Source organism: Scyliorhinus torazame, chromosome 10 (assembly GCF_047496885.1).
Source record: "Scyliorhinus torazame isolate Kashiwa2021f chromosome 10, sScyTor2.1, whole genome shotgun sequence".
Lineage (NCBI taxonomy): Eukaryota > Metazoa > Chordata > Chondrichthyes > Carcharhiniformes > Scyliorhinidae > Scyliorhinus > Scyliorhinus torazame.
Window position 1 is genome coordinate 49,014,989 of NC_092716.1, and position 18,616 is coordinate 49,033,604.

The 18,616-nt window shown below is 42.5% G+C and overlaps 1 protein-coding gene across 5 annotated transcripts in view; it reads right to left on the reverse strand.

Annotated features, from left to right (window-relative positions):
* The window catches only part of banp (BTG3 associated nuclear protein), a 314,498-nt gene that overhangs the window by 37,940 nt on the left and 257,942 nt on the right, over nucleotides 1-18,616 (reverse strand). For all 5 annotated transcript variants that reach the window (XM_072518077.1, XM_072518074.1, XM_072518076.1 and 2 more), the window contains one exon: nucleotides 3,926-4,069. In XM_072518077.1, the coding sequence (XP_072374178.1) occupies nucleotides 3,926-4,069 (144 nt within the window). The remainder of the gene's footprint in view (nucleotides 1-3,925; nucleotides 4,070-18,616) is intronic.

Here is an 18,616-nt window from a genome sequence, read left to right on the forward strand (position 1 = left end):
AGAGCAAGTTGTTTGTGGTTCAGGCAAGAGGTCAGGAGAGGCAACTGGGGGAACTGCCATTTAGAGTGGTTGGGGACAGTTTTAGGTACTTGGGTATCCAGATGGCGAGGGATTGGGACAGGCTACAAATTGAACTTGGCCCATCTGGTGGACCAGATGAAGGAGGATTTCCGGAGATGGGATGTGCTCCCTTTGTCTCTTGCGGGTAGGGTGCAGTCGGTAAAAATGACGGTCGTCCACTGCCTCCCCATCTTCCTCCCGCGATCCTTTTGCTGAAGCAACAAGTGGGAGGAGGAGCTGGGGGGAGAGATAGAGGAGGGCCTCTGGGCGGACGCGTTAGGAAGGGTCAATACTACCGCAACATGTGCCAGGCTCAGCCTGATCCAATTTAAGGCTGTTCATCGTGCTCACATGACAGTGGCCCAGATGAGCAGATTCTTTGGGGTGGAGGACAGGTGTGCGAAGTGCGCCGGGGGTATCGCAGGACCCGGGAATCCAGGAGGAGAGAGAGGCAGATGTTCTGGCCTTTGCTTCCCTGGTAGCCCGGAGGCGTATATTGCTGGCATAAAGGGACTCAAAGCCCCTGAAATCGGAGACCTGGCTTTCAGACATGGCAGGCTTCCTCTGCCTGGAGAAAATTAAGTTCGCCATGAGAGGGTTTCTGTTGGGGTTCGCCCGGAGGTGGCAACCATTCGTCGACTTCCTCGCAGAGAACTAATCGCAGCAGAAGGGGGGGGGGGGGGGGGGGGAGGGAGGGGGTTAGGTGAGCGTAGGTTAGGAGGGTAAGTAATGGCAAGACCTGCGGGAGATGGAGGTGGAATTTGCACTATGTTTATATTTTTCTTGTTATGTATATTGTTGATTTTGTTGTTGTTGAAATGCCAAAAAAATACCTCAATAAAACGTTTATTAAAAAAAATATAAGAGTTATGTTGGAATGTGACAGATTACTGAATGAGGTGAACCAAATTTAGAAATCAAACACAATATTACTTTGGAACCCCAACCCTCTGCAACTGCAATCCTTCATCCCAGTTCCTGCAACTTTGCTGGTGACCGCTCGGATCCAATCTCCAACAATATCTGTTATTCATTGCTATATGATAAAGACAGAGTCTCAAATGATAGTGGCCTCTTTGCTGCCAAAATATACCCCGATGGCTTTTAAGCAGATGGTTTTAAAGCACCTAGTGATGCAAAATCTAGTTTCCATTGACTACAGAGAAGAACTATGAGGAGAAATGTGCTTGAACACCCTTCAAAAGCAAAACTATGACAGTAATATTCCTACTTCTCTATGTTAGGTCTTCCAAACATAAGAGCTAGAATCATTTTTTAGCCTTTTTTTTGGGTGGAAGGGTCACAATTTGCGAACTGCCTGCTCCTGGACGCGAGCAGCATGTAAACTTGGTGCTCCTACCTCATTTACCTGACTGTAGCACGGGGCCAAGTGGATTCTTCATTGCTGAAGTCCTCTTCAATCTCTGTATTCAGTAGGTCTGACCAGCATTATGTTGATATGCCGTAAAGCTGCACTCAATAATATTGCTAGAATTTCAATCATGGAAAATGGAACCACAGGTAGAGAAAGGATTCCAGGTGACAGATATGGTGTTGGAGGCATCAGTAATGGAAATGGGCAGGAACCATAAAAAGTGTAAAAAGTACAATGATTTCATGTAGGTGATCAGGTGTGAGCATCACTCACTGGACCAGCATTTAACCGCTGCAATCCATGCATTATAGGAACACCCACATCTTCACATGATATCTACCCACCAAACCACAACCTCTCACATGACTCATCCTATAACTCATCCATCTGCAATCCCGAGCACTCAGGACTCACGCAGAACATCCAGATATGCCTTCTCACCCTCACACATCAACCAATGCTGCCAATCTCATATCCACTTATCAATATACGTTCCCTTGGCCGCAGAAAAATAATTTTCACTGTACCTCGGTACACGTGACAATAAATATCGATCAATCATCGATCCATGCCTCATTTGCAGTGCAATACTGTATTCTTCCCTCTCAGTTGCAGAAGAAGGTGTAACACAAGAAAAGGGAGCAAAACAGAACTGGTGGGTACAAAGATGCCTGTATCTCCTGAGCCACATGGAGGTGATGGCTCTCAGCATCATGGAGTTGGCTGCAATTGGGCCCGCGGCATTGGGTGTCACTCGGAACATTGAGGATGATAATTAGCTCCTGCCTTATGCCTCTTTTCAGCTCTCAGCACACTCAGATCCCTGCTAACTGGCATCATGAAAAAGCTACAAATTTTGTGACTATGGACCACTTGATTTCCACCCACCCCATTTCCATCACACCAACCTTCCCCTTTTGAATTCCTGCTTTCAGACACTCAAGAACTGCCACAGCAGCTCAAGGAGGAAATGAAAGATCAATAGCACAGTACTAGTGAAGCGAACTAGTTACATGATCTGACACTTGCAGCAACCAGTTCAGATACTGGCACAGCATGTACCTTGGAGGCATGTATAGAGATGGAATTCATATGTGGTGAATCATCTGGACATGAAAGCACTGCAGCCAAGCCAGGGGAAATGATGGTTTGCCATGAATTGACGGAGAATCCCGCCCATTGCTTTTAATACAAACAAAGTGCTGGAAATTCTCAGCAGATCTGGCAGTATCTAGTTAGCTCAGCTGCTTGGCACTTTTTAAGAATCATCTTTATCGATTGTTAATTTTTAAAATTATGTATTATTGCTTTGATATTGATTTTTATTGCCTAGTAAGTTGTGTATCTTTTCTTCATAAAAAAACATTTTTTCTGAAATTCATATTTCATGTTCTGCCGAAGCAGATCTCAGGCAGCTGCTGCTGGGTTACTTGCTCAAGGGGAATGAGTCTCATGAGAAGTTTCTTATTGCTTTTTGAAGGGCTGGAAAAAAGGGTTAATTCCGTTCCAATAGAAATGGGAGATGTCGGAATTTTTTCTTAATTCATTTATGAGATGTGGATGTTGCTGGATGGGCCAGCATTTATTGACCATCCATAATTACCCTTGAACTGAGTGGCTTGCTCGGCCACTTCAGAGGGCAACCACATTGCTGTGGTTAAGAGTCAACCACATTGCTGTCGATCTGGAGTCACATGTAGGCAAGACTAGGTGAGGGTGGCAGATTTTCTACTCTGAAGGACATCAATGAACCTCAGATGCGCAGCACATCTGGTGGCATCTGTGCAGAAATAAACAGAGATCAGTGACCCTTAATCAGAATTAGAGCATAATATGAATCATTAATTCTGTTTCTCTTTCCACATGTGCTGCCTGGCCTGCTGAGTATTTCTTACATTCTCTGTTTATATTTCAGATTTTGCCCTCCTATTATATTCTTTATGCTGGGTATTTATAAGTGTGGTTAGTTTCAGCTTAAAATGCCAAAATATTCATCACTCAATGCAAAATACAACTGTTCTGTAAACATCAGTTGGTGCTAATTTACTGGAAGAATTTGTCATTTTAAACTTGGAAGTGAAACCAGGAGTTAGGCGCCCTGAGAATATGTCATGAGAATAAAACATTTGTACTACATAGGATAGGATTGTTCTTCATAGTGCCTCTAAGGTTCAAGTCCTTTGGATGTTGCTGTCTGGATGTTGCATAGGGTCTGGGTAAAAGAAACAGAGATAGTTGCAAGACAAAGTCTTGCTGAACTTAAAAAGATCAGTTCAATCCAACTGTGACTATGGTTCCCAATCTAGAGGGACATAGAGGATGTGGGATGGGGGAGGTGGACAAATAAAGGGCCTGGACACAGGAGAAGCACCAGGGGCCAAGATTTCTCTCCCTGGTCCTGTAGCCAAGATTACAACTATACTGATCAATTAATTTACCTCTCATCATAAAGAGGAAATAAATTGTCGAAGTCTCCATTCTGTTACTCACTTGAGCTGCTGTGGTATGATCTGTTACTGGTGCAAGCTGTACATATTGCACCTGGATGTCACTGCCCTGTAGAGGTGATCCATCTACTCCACTGGTTTGATGTTCAGCAGAAGCCACTGCAATTAACTGTGCGCCTTGCAACACCTACAAAACACAAGAATAATGCTTAAACACAAGTATATTCATAGTGTTTGTTTAATATATTTTTAGGCCAGTCTTTTATCTAAACATCCTTGCCAAAACACTAGATAAATAAAAGAATGATGTAAACAAAAGTACATGAAAGAAAGGTTACTTTCCATAATTTAAGATGCTGATATTAATACATTTGTGCATAAGGTAGCTCTCATCAATGATTGGGTTTGGCTGAGATACATCTTGAATATACAGATAGCTATTTTTAAAGATCAATAAGCTAAAATCAATGTGAAGTTCAAACATGAAAATCTTTGTTTGAAGACTGGTTATGGTTAATAGTCATTACAGCACAGAAGGAGGCCATTCAGTCCATTTCATCTTAGCCAAAAAGCTCCATCACCTCAAAGTAATTCAATCACAGAGCTTTCAGACCTGGAGGAAGATGGTGTTGCGTTGCGCCACGAGTCCCACAGGTCACAAAAGACTAACACAAAGACTGTTACATGGATCATCTATAATTACATAGTTGACTAGCCATAATAAAAGAAAATCTAAGATAATTTTTTGAAGTTCAAAGAGATAAATATGAATAAAACCGAGTCAAGAACTTAAACCTGTACAACAACCAACCACACTGGAGGCTTCAGCATTATGATATTTTGCTCTTTGAAAGTGGCTCACGAGTTGAATCTGACGTACAAATAATAAAGTACACGGAATTGAAATTTATTTCTGCTCCGATTGTGAATCTTGTTCGATATTTGGAAAATGAATCTCCCAAAAGCTACAATTGCTCTTACTTAAGCTCGATTTTCCCAGCATTAAAGCACCCATTGCACAAATAGATACTAGAATGGAACACACTGCCAAAACAGGGTAGAACAGAAACAGAGCTTCATGTAACTTCACCTTCATGTAACTTCAATGTTCGTTTAAGGGATGTGGGCATCGCTGGCTGCATCAGCATTTATTGCCCATCCCTGAGGGCACTTAAGAGCAACCACGTTGCTGTGGGTCTGGAGTCACATGTAGGTCAGACCAGGTAAGGATGACAGGTTTCCTTCCCTAAAAGGACATTAGTGAACCAGATGGGTTTTTATGACAATTGACAATGGTTTCATGGTTATCATTAAGACTTTTAATTCCAGATATTTATAGAATTTAAATTCCATCAACTGCCCAAGTGGGATTTGTACCCTGGTCCCCAGCGCATTGCTCTGGTTCTCTGGATTACTATCCCAGTGATAGTACACTACGCCAAGCCTCCCATGATGTTTATAATATATAGAGATTTATCAACCTCTTGAACATACTCAGCGACTGAGCCGCCACATCAGTCTGGGGCAGAGAATTCCAAAGATTCACCATCCTCTCAGTGAAGAAATTCCTCCTCATCACAGTCCAAAAAGACTTATCTCTTACTCTGAGATTGTGATCTCTGGTTCTCGACCCCCCCAGCCAAGTGAAATATTTTTCCTACATCTACCCTGTTGAGCTCTGTAAGAATATTTTTTATTTGAATGAGAACACCACTCATTCTTCTGAACTTCGGACAATAAAGGCCCAATCCATTTAATCATTTCCCAAATTAATTTAGTGAATGTTCATTGCACTCCCTCTATGACTAGTACATCTTTCCTTAGGTAAGGAGACCAACACTCCACACAATGCTTCAGGAGCGGTCTCACCAAGGCTCTATATAATTGCCATAAGACATCTTTACTCTTATAGTCAGATCTACTTGTAATAAAGTCCAAAACACCGCTTGCTTTGATTGCTTGCTGTACCTGCACATTTGCTTCCAATGACTCATGAACAAGGACACACAAGTCCCTTTGAAGTGCAACACTTCCCAGCGTCTCACCATTTACGAAATACTCTGTATTTCTGTTTTTCTTAATTTTTGTTTTTTTATCCAATTAAGGGGCACTTTAGCATGGCCAATACACATACACTGCACACCTTTGGGTTGTGGGGATGAGACCCATGTAGACATGGGGAGAATGTGCAAACTCCACACAGTCAATGTGGAGCCCAGATTGGGCCAGCTCGTATCTGGGTCCTTAGTGCCGGGAGGCAGGAGTGCTAACCACTTTTCACATTTCCCTACAATGTATTACATCTGCCAGGTTTTTGCCCACTCAATTAAGAGTCCCCATGACATCTTGAAATATCTTTGCATCGTCCTCACGACTCTTACTTCCAACTAGTTTTGTGCCATCTGCAAACTTGGAAATATTACATTTAATCCCAATAATCAAATCATTGATATAGATTGTGAGTAGCTGGAGTCCAAACACTGACCCTTGTGGTACCCCACTAGTCACATCTTGTCAACCTGAAAATTACCCATTTATTCTAACTCCGTTGTCTGTCCATTAACCAGTTCCCCAATCCCATGTGCTCCAATTTTGTTTACTAATCTCATGCCAGCGCGGCACGGTGGTACAGTGGTTAGCACTGCTGCCTCACAGCTCCAGAGATCCGGGTTCAATTCCGGCCTTGGGAGAATGTCTGTGTGGAGTTTGCACTTTCTCCCCGTGTCTGCGGGGATTTCCTCCGGGTGCTCCGGTTTCTTCCACAGGCCGAAGATGTGCAGTTTAGGTGAATTGGCTATGCTAAATTGCCCTTAGTGTCCAAAAAGTTTCGGTGGGGTTGCTGGGTTACGGGGATTGGTTGGAAGTGTGGGCTTAAGTGGGGTGCTCTTTCCAAGAGCTGGTGCAGACTTGATTGGCCGAATGACCTCCTTCTGCAGTGTAAATCCTATGATTCTCAAAAGCTTCTTGCAATTCTAAATATACCACATCCACTGGCAGCTCATCTATTCTACTAGTTATGTCCTCAAAAAGCTCTCCAACAGGTTTGTTAAGCATGATCCCCCTTTCATAAATCCTTGTTGAATCATAACTTTATTCGTGTTCTATGTATCATAGTCTTTATGACAGATTCTAGCGTTTTCTCTACTATTGATATCAGGCTTACAGGTCTATAGTTCGTAGTAGTTCTCTCATCCTCTCTTCAAGCGGCTACATTTGCCACTTTCCAACCTTCAGGAACCATTCCAATGTCTACAGAATTTTGAAAGATGGCCACCAAGGCATCTACTATCTCTGGAGCCATCTCTTTCAAACTTCTGGGATATGATCATCAGATCCAGGAGATTTATCTACTTTAAGTCCCATTGACTAGCATTAATATCTTGCAGTTTCTTGTTTCCACTGGTCCCTTGATTCTCCATTACTTTGGGGAGTTTTAAACATTTTCCTCGGTGAAGACAGACAAAAGGGTGTGATTTTATTATTTTTTGACTAAGGGTCAACTCAGGCGGGAAATGCGGGATGTAGCCCACAAGGGCAGCACATACTCTCTGAGAAAAAGATATACTAGTAGCGGATATGAAACCTTTGAAAACAAAGGACAGGAAAACACCAGCTGGTCGAAGAAGCCATTCCATTTGCCTACGGTGCACTAAAACCCCAATATAAGCTCCCTGCCTCCAAAAAAAGTCACCCAATCCCCTTAGAGAAGAGCATGGCGATGGGGAGGAACATACCCCAACACCTACTTTCAATGTGCTATGTTGCCAACACTAAAGAACTCATCCAGCTTACTTGGCCATGCTAAATTGCCCTTAGTGTCCAAAAAGGTTAGGAGGGGTTATTGGGTTATGGGGATAGGGTTGAAGTGAGGGCTTAAGTGGGTCAGTGCAGACTCGATGGGCCGAATAGCCTCCTTCTGCACTGTATGTTCTAAGTTCTATGTAATCCCGCTATTCTTCAACAAAGAACCCTTTGTTTTAATTACCATTCTTTGTCATAGTGCTTGGTACATTTGGGTTAAGAGCAAATAACACATGACGGCAGCGATGCACAACATGATGCTAGCAGTACACAACATAGTGGCACCTATCAGTGGGTAGCATGGTAGCACAGTGGTTAGCATAGTTGCTTCACAGCTCCAGGGTCCCAAGTTCAATTCCCAGCTTGGGTCATTGTCTGTGTGGAGTCTGCACGTTCTCCCCGAGTGTGCGTGGGTTTCCTCCGGGTACTCCGGTTTCCTCCCACAATCCAAAGGTGTGCATGTTAGGTGGATTGGCTATGCTAAATTGCCCTTGGTGTCCAACAAGGTTCGGTGGGGTTGCTGGGTTACGGGGATAGGTTGGAAGTGTGTGCTTAAGTGGAGTGCTCTTTCCAAGAGCCGGTGCAGACTCGATGGGCCAAATGACCTCCTTTTGCACAAAGTAGTGATATCATGAGCAACAGGTGCAGCCACAAACCTGGAATAACATTGACAAATGGTTGGAAGAAGCTGCGGCATTGAAGTTTGGGACCCAGTCCAAATCGCTACTCCGAAAGAGTGTGCAATGGAAGGGAGAGATGTACTGGAATAGTAGCCGACCAGGATGGCAGTTTTCTGGCTGAATTGGACTGCAAAAGTTGATCTTAACTGCAGCTACGGCACTGTGCATCGTGAGAGCTCTGTGGGCAGAGTACCCTGTACAGAGGTTGAAAGCCCGTACTGCAACTACTGAGGTCGATGCATGGCATGGTTCCAATGCTGCAGGCAGTTGACCTACACTGTATTTTCTCACCAGTTACAGTTGTTTAAGAGAAAAATCTTGCAAAAGAGAATTTTTAAGAAGCAAAATTTGTGATGGCATGACAACAAAATATTCAGTTATGATTTAAAAGACTCCAAATATCCTCAATTCATATGGTTTAAACAGCATATGGAGTTTGCAACCATCATGTGGTTGCAGAGTCCGACAAGCAGGAAGTAAAACTAATGATTACCAATGAACGTCTTCACTGCAACAACACTTCTGGACTGTGAAAAACAAACCACTAAGACCAGTATAAACTCTGGCCAATGCTAGAAGATCAGTTAAGAGTGAAGACCACCAGAATATATTGACTCAACAACTGATAGCCTATATAAAACAGCTCGCAAAACTAATGACCAGTTTAGTAGTAGTCAGGACAAAGGCAGAAATTGTGATTTTTCAGAAGCAGAGTTTCCTGAGAGAATAATGGAGTACGTAATTATACTGACGTCACAAAACGATCTGCTTGAAATGAAAAAGGAATATGACATTGAGAGTCTACTTAAAGATGGCAGAAAATACAAGGTGGGCAATGTTTGCAAGCATTAAGAGCAGCAACAACTGTGGTATGGTGGCACAGTGGTTAGCACTGAAGCCTCACAGCACCAGGGACATGGGTTCAATTCCGGCCTTGTTTGTGTGAAGTTTGCACATTCTCCTGTGTGTATGTGGGTTTCCTCTGGGTGTTCCGGTTTCCTCCCACAGTCCAAAGATGTGCACATTAGGTGGATTGGCTATGCAAAATTGCTCTCTAATGTCTAGAGACGTGCAGGTTAGGTTGCGGGATTAAAGGCAGGGTCGGCGGGGTGTGGACCTGAGTAGAGCGCTCTTCCAGAGGGTCGGAGTGGTGCAGAAACGACGGGCCAAATGGCCTCCTTCTGCACTGCAGAGATGCTATGAACTATAGATGAGGTAGCTGTGGCACCTAGACAGGGCAAAGCGTGCGGCAAGTGGGGTCTAATGCATCAACTACGTAACTGTTCTGCATTTAGAGACACCTGCAAGGTGTGAGGTATAAATGGGCACAGGGCAAGATTGTGTACAAAGACATGCAGCGAGGAAGCAGTCAGGTGATACAGCCAAGTACAAAGCAGACATTGCACAGTGGCCAAGCGTAATACCAGTTCAAGTGCAACATGTAAGCTGTGATGCGGATAGCAAAGAAGGCACTGAGAAAGATGAATACAAGTTCAAAAGTAAACAAGCTTTCCAAACAGTGGCACAGCCTGTAGAATCACCCAACTGAAAGCTTTCACCTCACCAAAGATCATTTGCTTTCATATAGTGTAAGCACAAGCTGTGACCAAAGACAGATATTGGGGAAAATGCAAATATTTTACCATCACTGATACTTAATGACATGTACCTGGTGAAGTGAGAGTCTGTGTTGCAGGCAACAAGAGCTAAACTCACTGAATGTAATAGTTCGCCAATCTGCTGCATGGGAATACTGGCATAGAGTGCAGTTCAGCATGGTCACCACAAGTCTTCTATGCTGTTGACACCAAAGGACCAATTGTATCAGGACTGTCAGCATGCAGTGCGCACCAAATCATGATCATTCACAAGATCAAAAAAAACTCAATAATCAAGGTAAGCGTAATCCTACTGAGTCTGTTCGACATCTGCAACATAAATACCCAGGTAAGTTTGGCACCATGAGAACCTGTCTGGGGATTCACAGGAACGAAGAACATTCAGAACACTGCTTAGGAGGTATTGTTTTCCACAGTTACAGGTAACGTCAGGGAGTTGGATCGCATAACCAAGAGTGTTCCTGACTATGTTAGCATGGCAGACACATAGCAGCCATGGGAAGTATCAAGGAAGAGAATGACAAGAATCTTCACATTCTAATGGAGTGGTTAAAAGAGGTTATGTCTTTGATAGTAGAAAATATGCAATTGATATGAAATATTAATTTCTTTGGTTCAGTTTACACTTATAAGACATTGTGACCTACCAGGTCAAAGATGCGCAATCAATTTCTACCGTTCAAGATAAAGATGCTTCATGGAGGTGTGGGGCCTGTTTAACTTTGCACCATATGTATTGAATTTTTCAGAGTAAGCATAATCACGGTGTGAACGTCTCAAGAAAGATATGCCATTCTTGGGCTTCATTTGTTAAAATGGTTGCTTTCTGCTGAAGTATGCCCATGGCATTACAATTCAAGGAAAGAAACTACACTCCATGTAGACACAAAAAGTTCTCGGAGTATGTCTGTTGCAGGAAGGCAGAATAGTTGTATTCAGTTCCAAGAGTTTGTCACCCATCTCAGTAAATTATTTGAACATCGAATGAATTTGGCATCAACAGGTTCCAACATATCTATTTAATAAACAATTTCTGGTTGAGACTGATCACAAACTGCCAGAGTTGATTTAGAGAAAGCTACCCACTAGCACGCCACCCTCAACTCCAAAGCTTGCTAATCAAAATACAGGGGTACAATTGTGAGGTTCGGTACAAACCTGGAAACTTCATGGTTATCTCCAATACATTAAGCACACTACCCAATGCCAAGGCGACAGAGAATATACCATTGGATGTCCAAGTGGAAGAAGTAGATGCAGAATGAGGAAATTTTACAACCGAGTGTCAAACCAGAATTCCTCGACACAGTCATTTCTCATGTTTGTGTGACGAGCCCCCTCGAAATGTCCAATACTTAACTATGATTCTATGAACATTAAAAAGCTTATAAATAGGGCAGCCCGGTGGCACAGTGGTTAGCACTGCTGCCCGATGGCGCTGAGGACCCGGGTTCGATCCCGGCCCCAGGTCACTGTCAGGTGGAGTTTGCTCATTCTCCCTGTGTCTGTGTGGGTCTCAACCCCACACCCAAAAAAATGTCCAATAGGCCACTCACACCAACAAAGAAAACAGCTGTCAAAAATCACTGCGATCTGCACAGCAACCATTGCTATCTTGAAGCTCACAATGTCAAAATCTCATCTCATGACCTCTTCAGGATTGCAACAGTTTGAGAAGCCCTGTTGCAGAGGGTCCCATGTCATTTGGAATTTCTCTCTGACAACAAATTGTCCATAGATTGCTCATGAGACTTAACATGACAAGTGCCCAGTTTAATGAACATCTGGCGATGTTACTTCAGCACACAGAACAAAATTCAACCCAATAATTTGGTTTTATAAACCATCATATTATGGACTCAACAGTAAGGGTGGCACGGCAGCGCAGTGGTTAGCACTGCTGCCTCACGGCACCGCGGACCCGGTTCGATCCCGGCCCTGGGTCACTGTCCGTGTGGAGTTTGCACATTCTCCCCGTGTCTGCGCGAGTCTCACCCCCACAACCCAAAGATGTGCAGGGTAGGTGGATTGGCCACGCTAAACTGCCCCTCAATTGGAAAAATAGAATTGGGTACTCTAAATTTATTTTTAAAAAAGCTTATAAATATAAAAAAAACATTTGAAGCATCAAGTCTCAGTCATAAATTTCCACATATCTCCATTCAATATTACGAAAGACTATTCTTATTTTTCATGTGAATCAACAGATGTTATCCAAATAATTCTTGATTTCCTTGATGAGGAATACAGAAATCGGGTCTGGAAAACCCCCTAATGCTTGATTGAGGAAAGAGATATCCAGTGAGACCAACTTTGAGGAAATTAAATGATGGACACTTCGACCGAGTGGGTGGGAAAATCGGTCAGTGTTGGGACGGGGGGAGGTCTATGAAAAAGTTCACTACCAGCTATATCTAATTTTAGGTTGGTTTTAGCAGATTTCTGGATACTTTTCATCAAACTTATTTGTTTTGCTTTAGATTTGATGCAGTTTTGTCCAGATTCATTGGAGCTATTTCAAAAATCAGAAAGAAATATTTTGAAGTATAACAAAGTCTATTTGAATTGTCACATTCCTTGGCCAGAGCTTGAAAGGATTAAGTCACAGCCTGACGCAGAGAAGCAGAGAAACTCTCTCAGAATCCAAACTCCCTTTTCCGAAGTCTTTTTCATGAGTCACTAGAATTAACAAAGAACATCCCTGCTATGTTGCCTCAGTATATGTTCATTTTGCCTTAGGATACTGCGATTGATACGAGTTGAGTCTTGCACTAATCTGTTGTATTTCAACTATCGATTTCTAACTTTTCTCTGCCACTGATTTTGGTCAATTGCATTAAAAGAACGAAGAACATGAACGACTTCACTGATACTACCTTTAAAAAAATTCATGCCTTGTACTGACATTAGAACTGCTGCAGACTCGGTTTGCACTCACCCTTTGAGGTTTTCTGGAAGCTTATATTGTTTACAAGATTGTGTAAAATGTCCTTGCTTATGTGTGTTCAATCACAGGGATACGTGTGAAAGCTCTTTGCATATAAACATCTGCTATTGCTTAACATCAGTGTTACAAAGGTCAGTGAGTCTAAGTATGTAACAGTAGTATTTGAGAAAATAAATGATCATCTTCAACTCTTTTAAAACATCGATTGATTTACAGGATTCAGGTTGAAACTCCCAATCATTAATGCTATGCAAACAACGATAGACATGAAGAAAACATCTGGATTTCCAGCTTGTTGCACAAAACTGTGATACTTTGCATTTCATAATGTAAACATTCCACCCCTCTCAAAGCCATATGATCTTTTGGGAGAGATGTAGAAACAGCTAAAAGCCTCAGCTAATTTGATAAAAAGAACGAGGACATCCCTCTCCACCCACACTTCTTCACTGCCCCAGGTGATCAAAGGCATCCAAGATCATGCTACACCGTATTTAACATTTCTCCAAGTTGTTTTCTGCCAGCCAGAAACAGGTCCAGCTCTCACCTGAATCTGGTCTGAATCATTTTATTATGCAGGATAATGCAAGATGACTCATATGAGTGGCCACTTCTGAAGCTTTTCCCTTTCAGATCTTGACTGACGTGCACTGCCAATATTTACATTTTTTCCGGCTCCAATGCAATCGCATACACTACAAAACAATAAAAAATTATTCAAAGCACTATCGCACTTTCTGCCCTCATCAAGGCCATCAATTACAACTTGGACTGCCGAAGCAGACCATTCAAGTACATTCCTGCCCACTTGCAGTTTATATCTATTCCTTAGATCTCTGGGTCCCCAAGTGAGTTTCAGATATGAGCAAATTTTCTCTGGTATCTGACCTGGACTGATGGGGTGCGGGATTGTGACAATGTAGATCTGATAAAAACGTTTCTGCTTCTGTTTTCTAGTGTGTCTCTTGCCCTTGCTGAGCAGTACACTTTGCACAGAATGATCAGTCCACCCCTCATCCCAGCCCTTCCAGAGACCCCAAATTATGCTGTTCATTGCTCTATCTATGCAACAGCTAAGTACTTGTCACCGTCCATAAATTGATGTGATCCAAAGCTCTATGTCTGTGCCCAAACTCACACTATGGGCGCAATTCTCCCAAAAGGGAACAAAGTCCCCCAGCGAGCACATTTAGCCGCATGTTTCCCGGCACTCTCAGTGCCGAGAAACAAACTGACTATTCAATTTGACTCGGGTTGAATAAGGTGCCTGAATGAGGAATGCGCAGCTGGGGCTGCACATGGCCCTGTTTTGTACAGTGGGGAGCTTCACTCGCCAGAAATCCCAATTGCAATGAGAGATCGAGACGCCATTTTTAAATGGCTTCCTGATCTCCGAGGCCCCCAACGCCCCCCCCCCCCCCCCCCCCAAGCCAGAATGCACTGTGGGAGGGTCCCAGCCCATGCCAATACCCATGCCGGGCAACCCCGGCCTGATACCTCACGTGCACAAAAAATGCCAGCTTGCACCTTGGCACTGCCACCTGGGCAGTGCCAGGCTCACACCCAGATGGCACTGCCAGGATGACACTGCCAGAGTACCCAGGTGGCAGCTGGAGGCCTCCAATCCCCTGGGAGATCCCTACGAGTGCCGTTCCGTCTGGTCCCTGTTTGTGAGGACTAGTGCTGAACAGTGCTTGCCCGAGGTCTCTGAAGCAAAGGGGTTGAAGCCCAAAGCCTCAGGTAACTTGGGAATCTGCACATTAGAGTGAGGCTTACCGTTTTTCAATTAATCCCCTCTTGAATGCAACCTACCTACAGTACATCTTCAGTCAGTGTAACCACTTACTGCGCAAAAATTGTTCTCATATTGCCATTGCTTCTTTGTCAATTACCTTAAAGTTATACCCTCTGGTTCAAGTTTTTCCCTATCTACTGTAAATTACTATCAATTACTAGGGGGCATAGGTTTAAGGTGTGAGGGGCAAAATTTAGTGAAGTTTTTTTTCCCCACAGAGGGTAATGGGCACCTGGAACGCGTTGCCGGAGGTGGTGGTGGAAGCAGGTATGATGGTGACGTTTAAGGGGCGTCTTAACAAATACATGAATAGGATGGGAATAGAGGATATGGACCCCAGAAGTGTAGAAAGGTTTTAGGTTAGACAAGCAGCATGGTCGGTGATTACATGGAGGGCCGAAGGGTCTGTTCCTGTGCTGTACCTTTCTTTGTTCTTTGTACTCTCTCCACACCCCTCGCAATTTTGAATATCTCCATGAAATCTCCAAAAACAGCTACAACTTTTCCAATCTTTTTTCATAACTTAAGTTCCTCATCTCTGGAACCATTCTCATAAATCTTTCTGCACTTTCTAATGCCATCACATCTTCCGTAAAGTGAAATTCCCAGAACCGAACACAATACTTCAGTTGCATGACGTTCTCTTGAAATGTTTTGGAATGTTTTACTACATTAAAGGCACTATATAAATACACATTGTTTTTGAAGGTTTCTATTAAATCTTTCTTAAACTTTTGCTGTTCTAAAGAACAATCTCAGATTCTCCAGTGTCTCCAAGCAGCTGAAATCTCACCCTTGTAACAATTCGAGTGAATCACTTCAACACATTGTCCAAGGGTGTTTACATCTGCAAAGCAGATAGTGCTTCATGGTTACATCAAATCTGTAAAATTTAGGATTGATTTTGTGATTTTTTTTTACTGGTTTGAAAATGTGCTTTATGTTACCCATTATATATATTTTGCATTTTCACAATTTAATTTGCAGCTGAGTGTCTGCGCATGCAAAACACACTACATTTAAGGATCACTGAAAACTCTGTAATCATAGAATGTTTTTAACCTATGAGAGTGCACATTCTCTTGTTGGAGAGTACAACACCCAGCTACCCAACCAAAAGGAATCAATAGTTGTTGACCACCCAGCTACCGTCAAAAATGTAGTTGCTGGAGTTCAACCAGCCAAAAACAGGTAGCATGTTACAAGGGGGCCCTGATAAATTTACCATTGCTTGACCAACTAGGATCATCATACTGGTTAGGACCTTGATTTAGAAAGTTATCTGCAGGCAAGCAAATGGAATCTCAACCCCAAGAAACAAGTCCACATCGCCAGCTTTCATTAATGAGACAGGCTGACTGGTCTGCTTGATCAGAAGTCGGGTTATGAAATTAAATGAAAATCGCTTATTGTCACAAGTAGGCTTCAAATGAAGTTACTGTGAAAAGCCCCTAGTCGCCACATTCCGGCGCCTGTTCGGGAAGGCTGGTACGGGAATTGAACCCACGCTGCTGGCCAGCCTTGGTCTGCTTTAAAAGCCAGCTATTTAGCCCACTGTGCTAAACCAGTCCCTTATTAACTGTGACACAGACTTTTGTCCAGAAATGTCATCATGAAGCCACTTCAACCCGAAAGAAAACTCACTCCACTTACCATCCCCATGACCCCAATACGAGTCACAAATTGATTAAACGGCTGATAAGCGCTGATAGGGGCCCTTATTAAGTGGTTAAAAGGCACAAGGAATTCCTTACGGCTTAGTGTTCACTAGGAATTTTTGGCATACTCTGTCCAGCTCCGACTCCAAGGTTCAGTGTCTCTGCTTCTGGGCTTGCCAGTACCTGGGTAAAAGCAGCCTGGGCCTTGTCTGGTTCCAGCTCCAAGCGCCTCCAGGACCAGGTAACAGGTCACGGCACAGGCCAAGTCCAGTCCTGATAGGAATCACAACCTCTGGGTCAGGGTAACAGGCTGACATGAGTATTGCAGGTAGAGGTTAGGGAGCCAGCAATCACAATCTCAAAGATAGTAATCTCTGGATTACTCCCAATATCTCAGCCAATGAGCACAGAAATAGGTTTGAATGAATGTGTGGCTGCAGCAGAGATGCAGGAGGGAGAATTTTAGATTCCTTGGACATTGATGCCAGCTCTGAGGAAATTAAATGAATGAAAATCGCTTATTGTCACAAGTAGGCTTCAAATGAAGTTACTGTGAAAAGCCCCAAGTTGCCACATTCGGGCGCCTGTTCGGGGAGGCTGGTACGGGAATTGAACCGTGCTGCTGGCCTGCCTTGGTCTGCTTTCAAAGCCAGCGAATTAGCCCTGGGAGGTATAAGTGGGCCCCCACAACCCAAAGATGTGCAGAATAGGCAGATTTCCCAACACAGATTAATCTTACAAATTATGCATAAAAACATCACCCAATACTATTAGCAACACAATTTATATCAGTGTTAAATCAACCTGGCCATTAGACTTTATAACTATTCTTACAATTGCCTGTTGTGTATCAATCATTGTAATTACATCCATACCTCTTTACATTTACTCTCGGCATGCTGTGCATGTTCAGGAAATAAATTTAAAATTTGTACATGTAGATTCTAGAATATGGCATCATTATTGTAATATGCTACTTGCTCAATTCTATGCAGCTTTCATCAGATCTGAAAACATGGCATCTATTGAGAGAGCATAAAGGTAAATCAAATTACAAATGAATGTTGAAATTCGAGAAAAGAACTGCGTAGACATGGAACAAACATATCAAAAATGCATAGTTAAAAATGGGGTAAAAGAACTAAAGGTCAATGACATAAATGAAGAGAAATGTGATGAAGAGAAACACAGCCCAAATCGGAGTGAAGCAAAAACTGTATTATTTTGTGTTCCTTGGAAAATATTAATGGAGTTTATAATCTGAAAGATAATAAATTTTTATGATGCAAATGTATTGTACATAGAATAGAAACAATCTTTATATAAAATAATAAACATTTTAAAATGTGAAAGAAAAATTCTAAGGATGCTATAATGGCGGGACACTTCCATCAGCTATTTATTAAAATGTTTGAGTTACATCATTGCTGTTGTGGCATCTTGCTACAGACAAAATTACGGCACTCAAAAATATACTGTGAACTCTAAGATACGATAAAGTACGATATTAATTATTAATGCAAACCTTCTTGTGACCGTGTTTGAGGAGCTGTTCGTCGCGCGGGGGGGGGGGGGGGGGGGGGGGGGGGTGAAAAAGGAGAAAAATCTGTACAAACTGTATAGTTGATTGTTGGGAAGAATGTTTCCCGGGGTGTTTATTTGCTGTAACCTACTTTGATACAAGTTTGAATAAAATGCGTTAAAAAAAATAAAATAATGCAAACCTTACTAAATAATGATAAACATATTTGGAAAACTTAGTATTCAATCAGTATTGAATACAAAAACAGTTACAAAAATCTTGAATAAAAATAGCTCCATTTCTAATAGTTTTTCTCCCTGCAATAAAAAGACGTAGATGCAGAAATAAAATGAGCACCCAAAATAGGCAGCAAAAGGTATTAATCAACTTAAATACATGGACATTCTTCGGTTCTCTAGCTTTGAGCTGTTGAGATTTCTGTTGGAAGGGAACAGGCAAAACAGTTCTTTTCTATAATTAAAATATAAAGGCATCTCACTACACCATCTCTGTTCTTTACACAACTGTAGTTTTATTGCAGCTGATACAAGACAAGTTATTCCCAGTGGTTTTGCACTGCTTAAAAAAAATCTACATCAAATAAATTTGGTAAGATTATAGCTGAACTACGGTTGTTTCAGACATTTTGCTACAATCCACCACAAAATCATTTCTCACTGCTGCCAGACCTGTATTATGGGCCAGGGTTTAG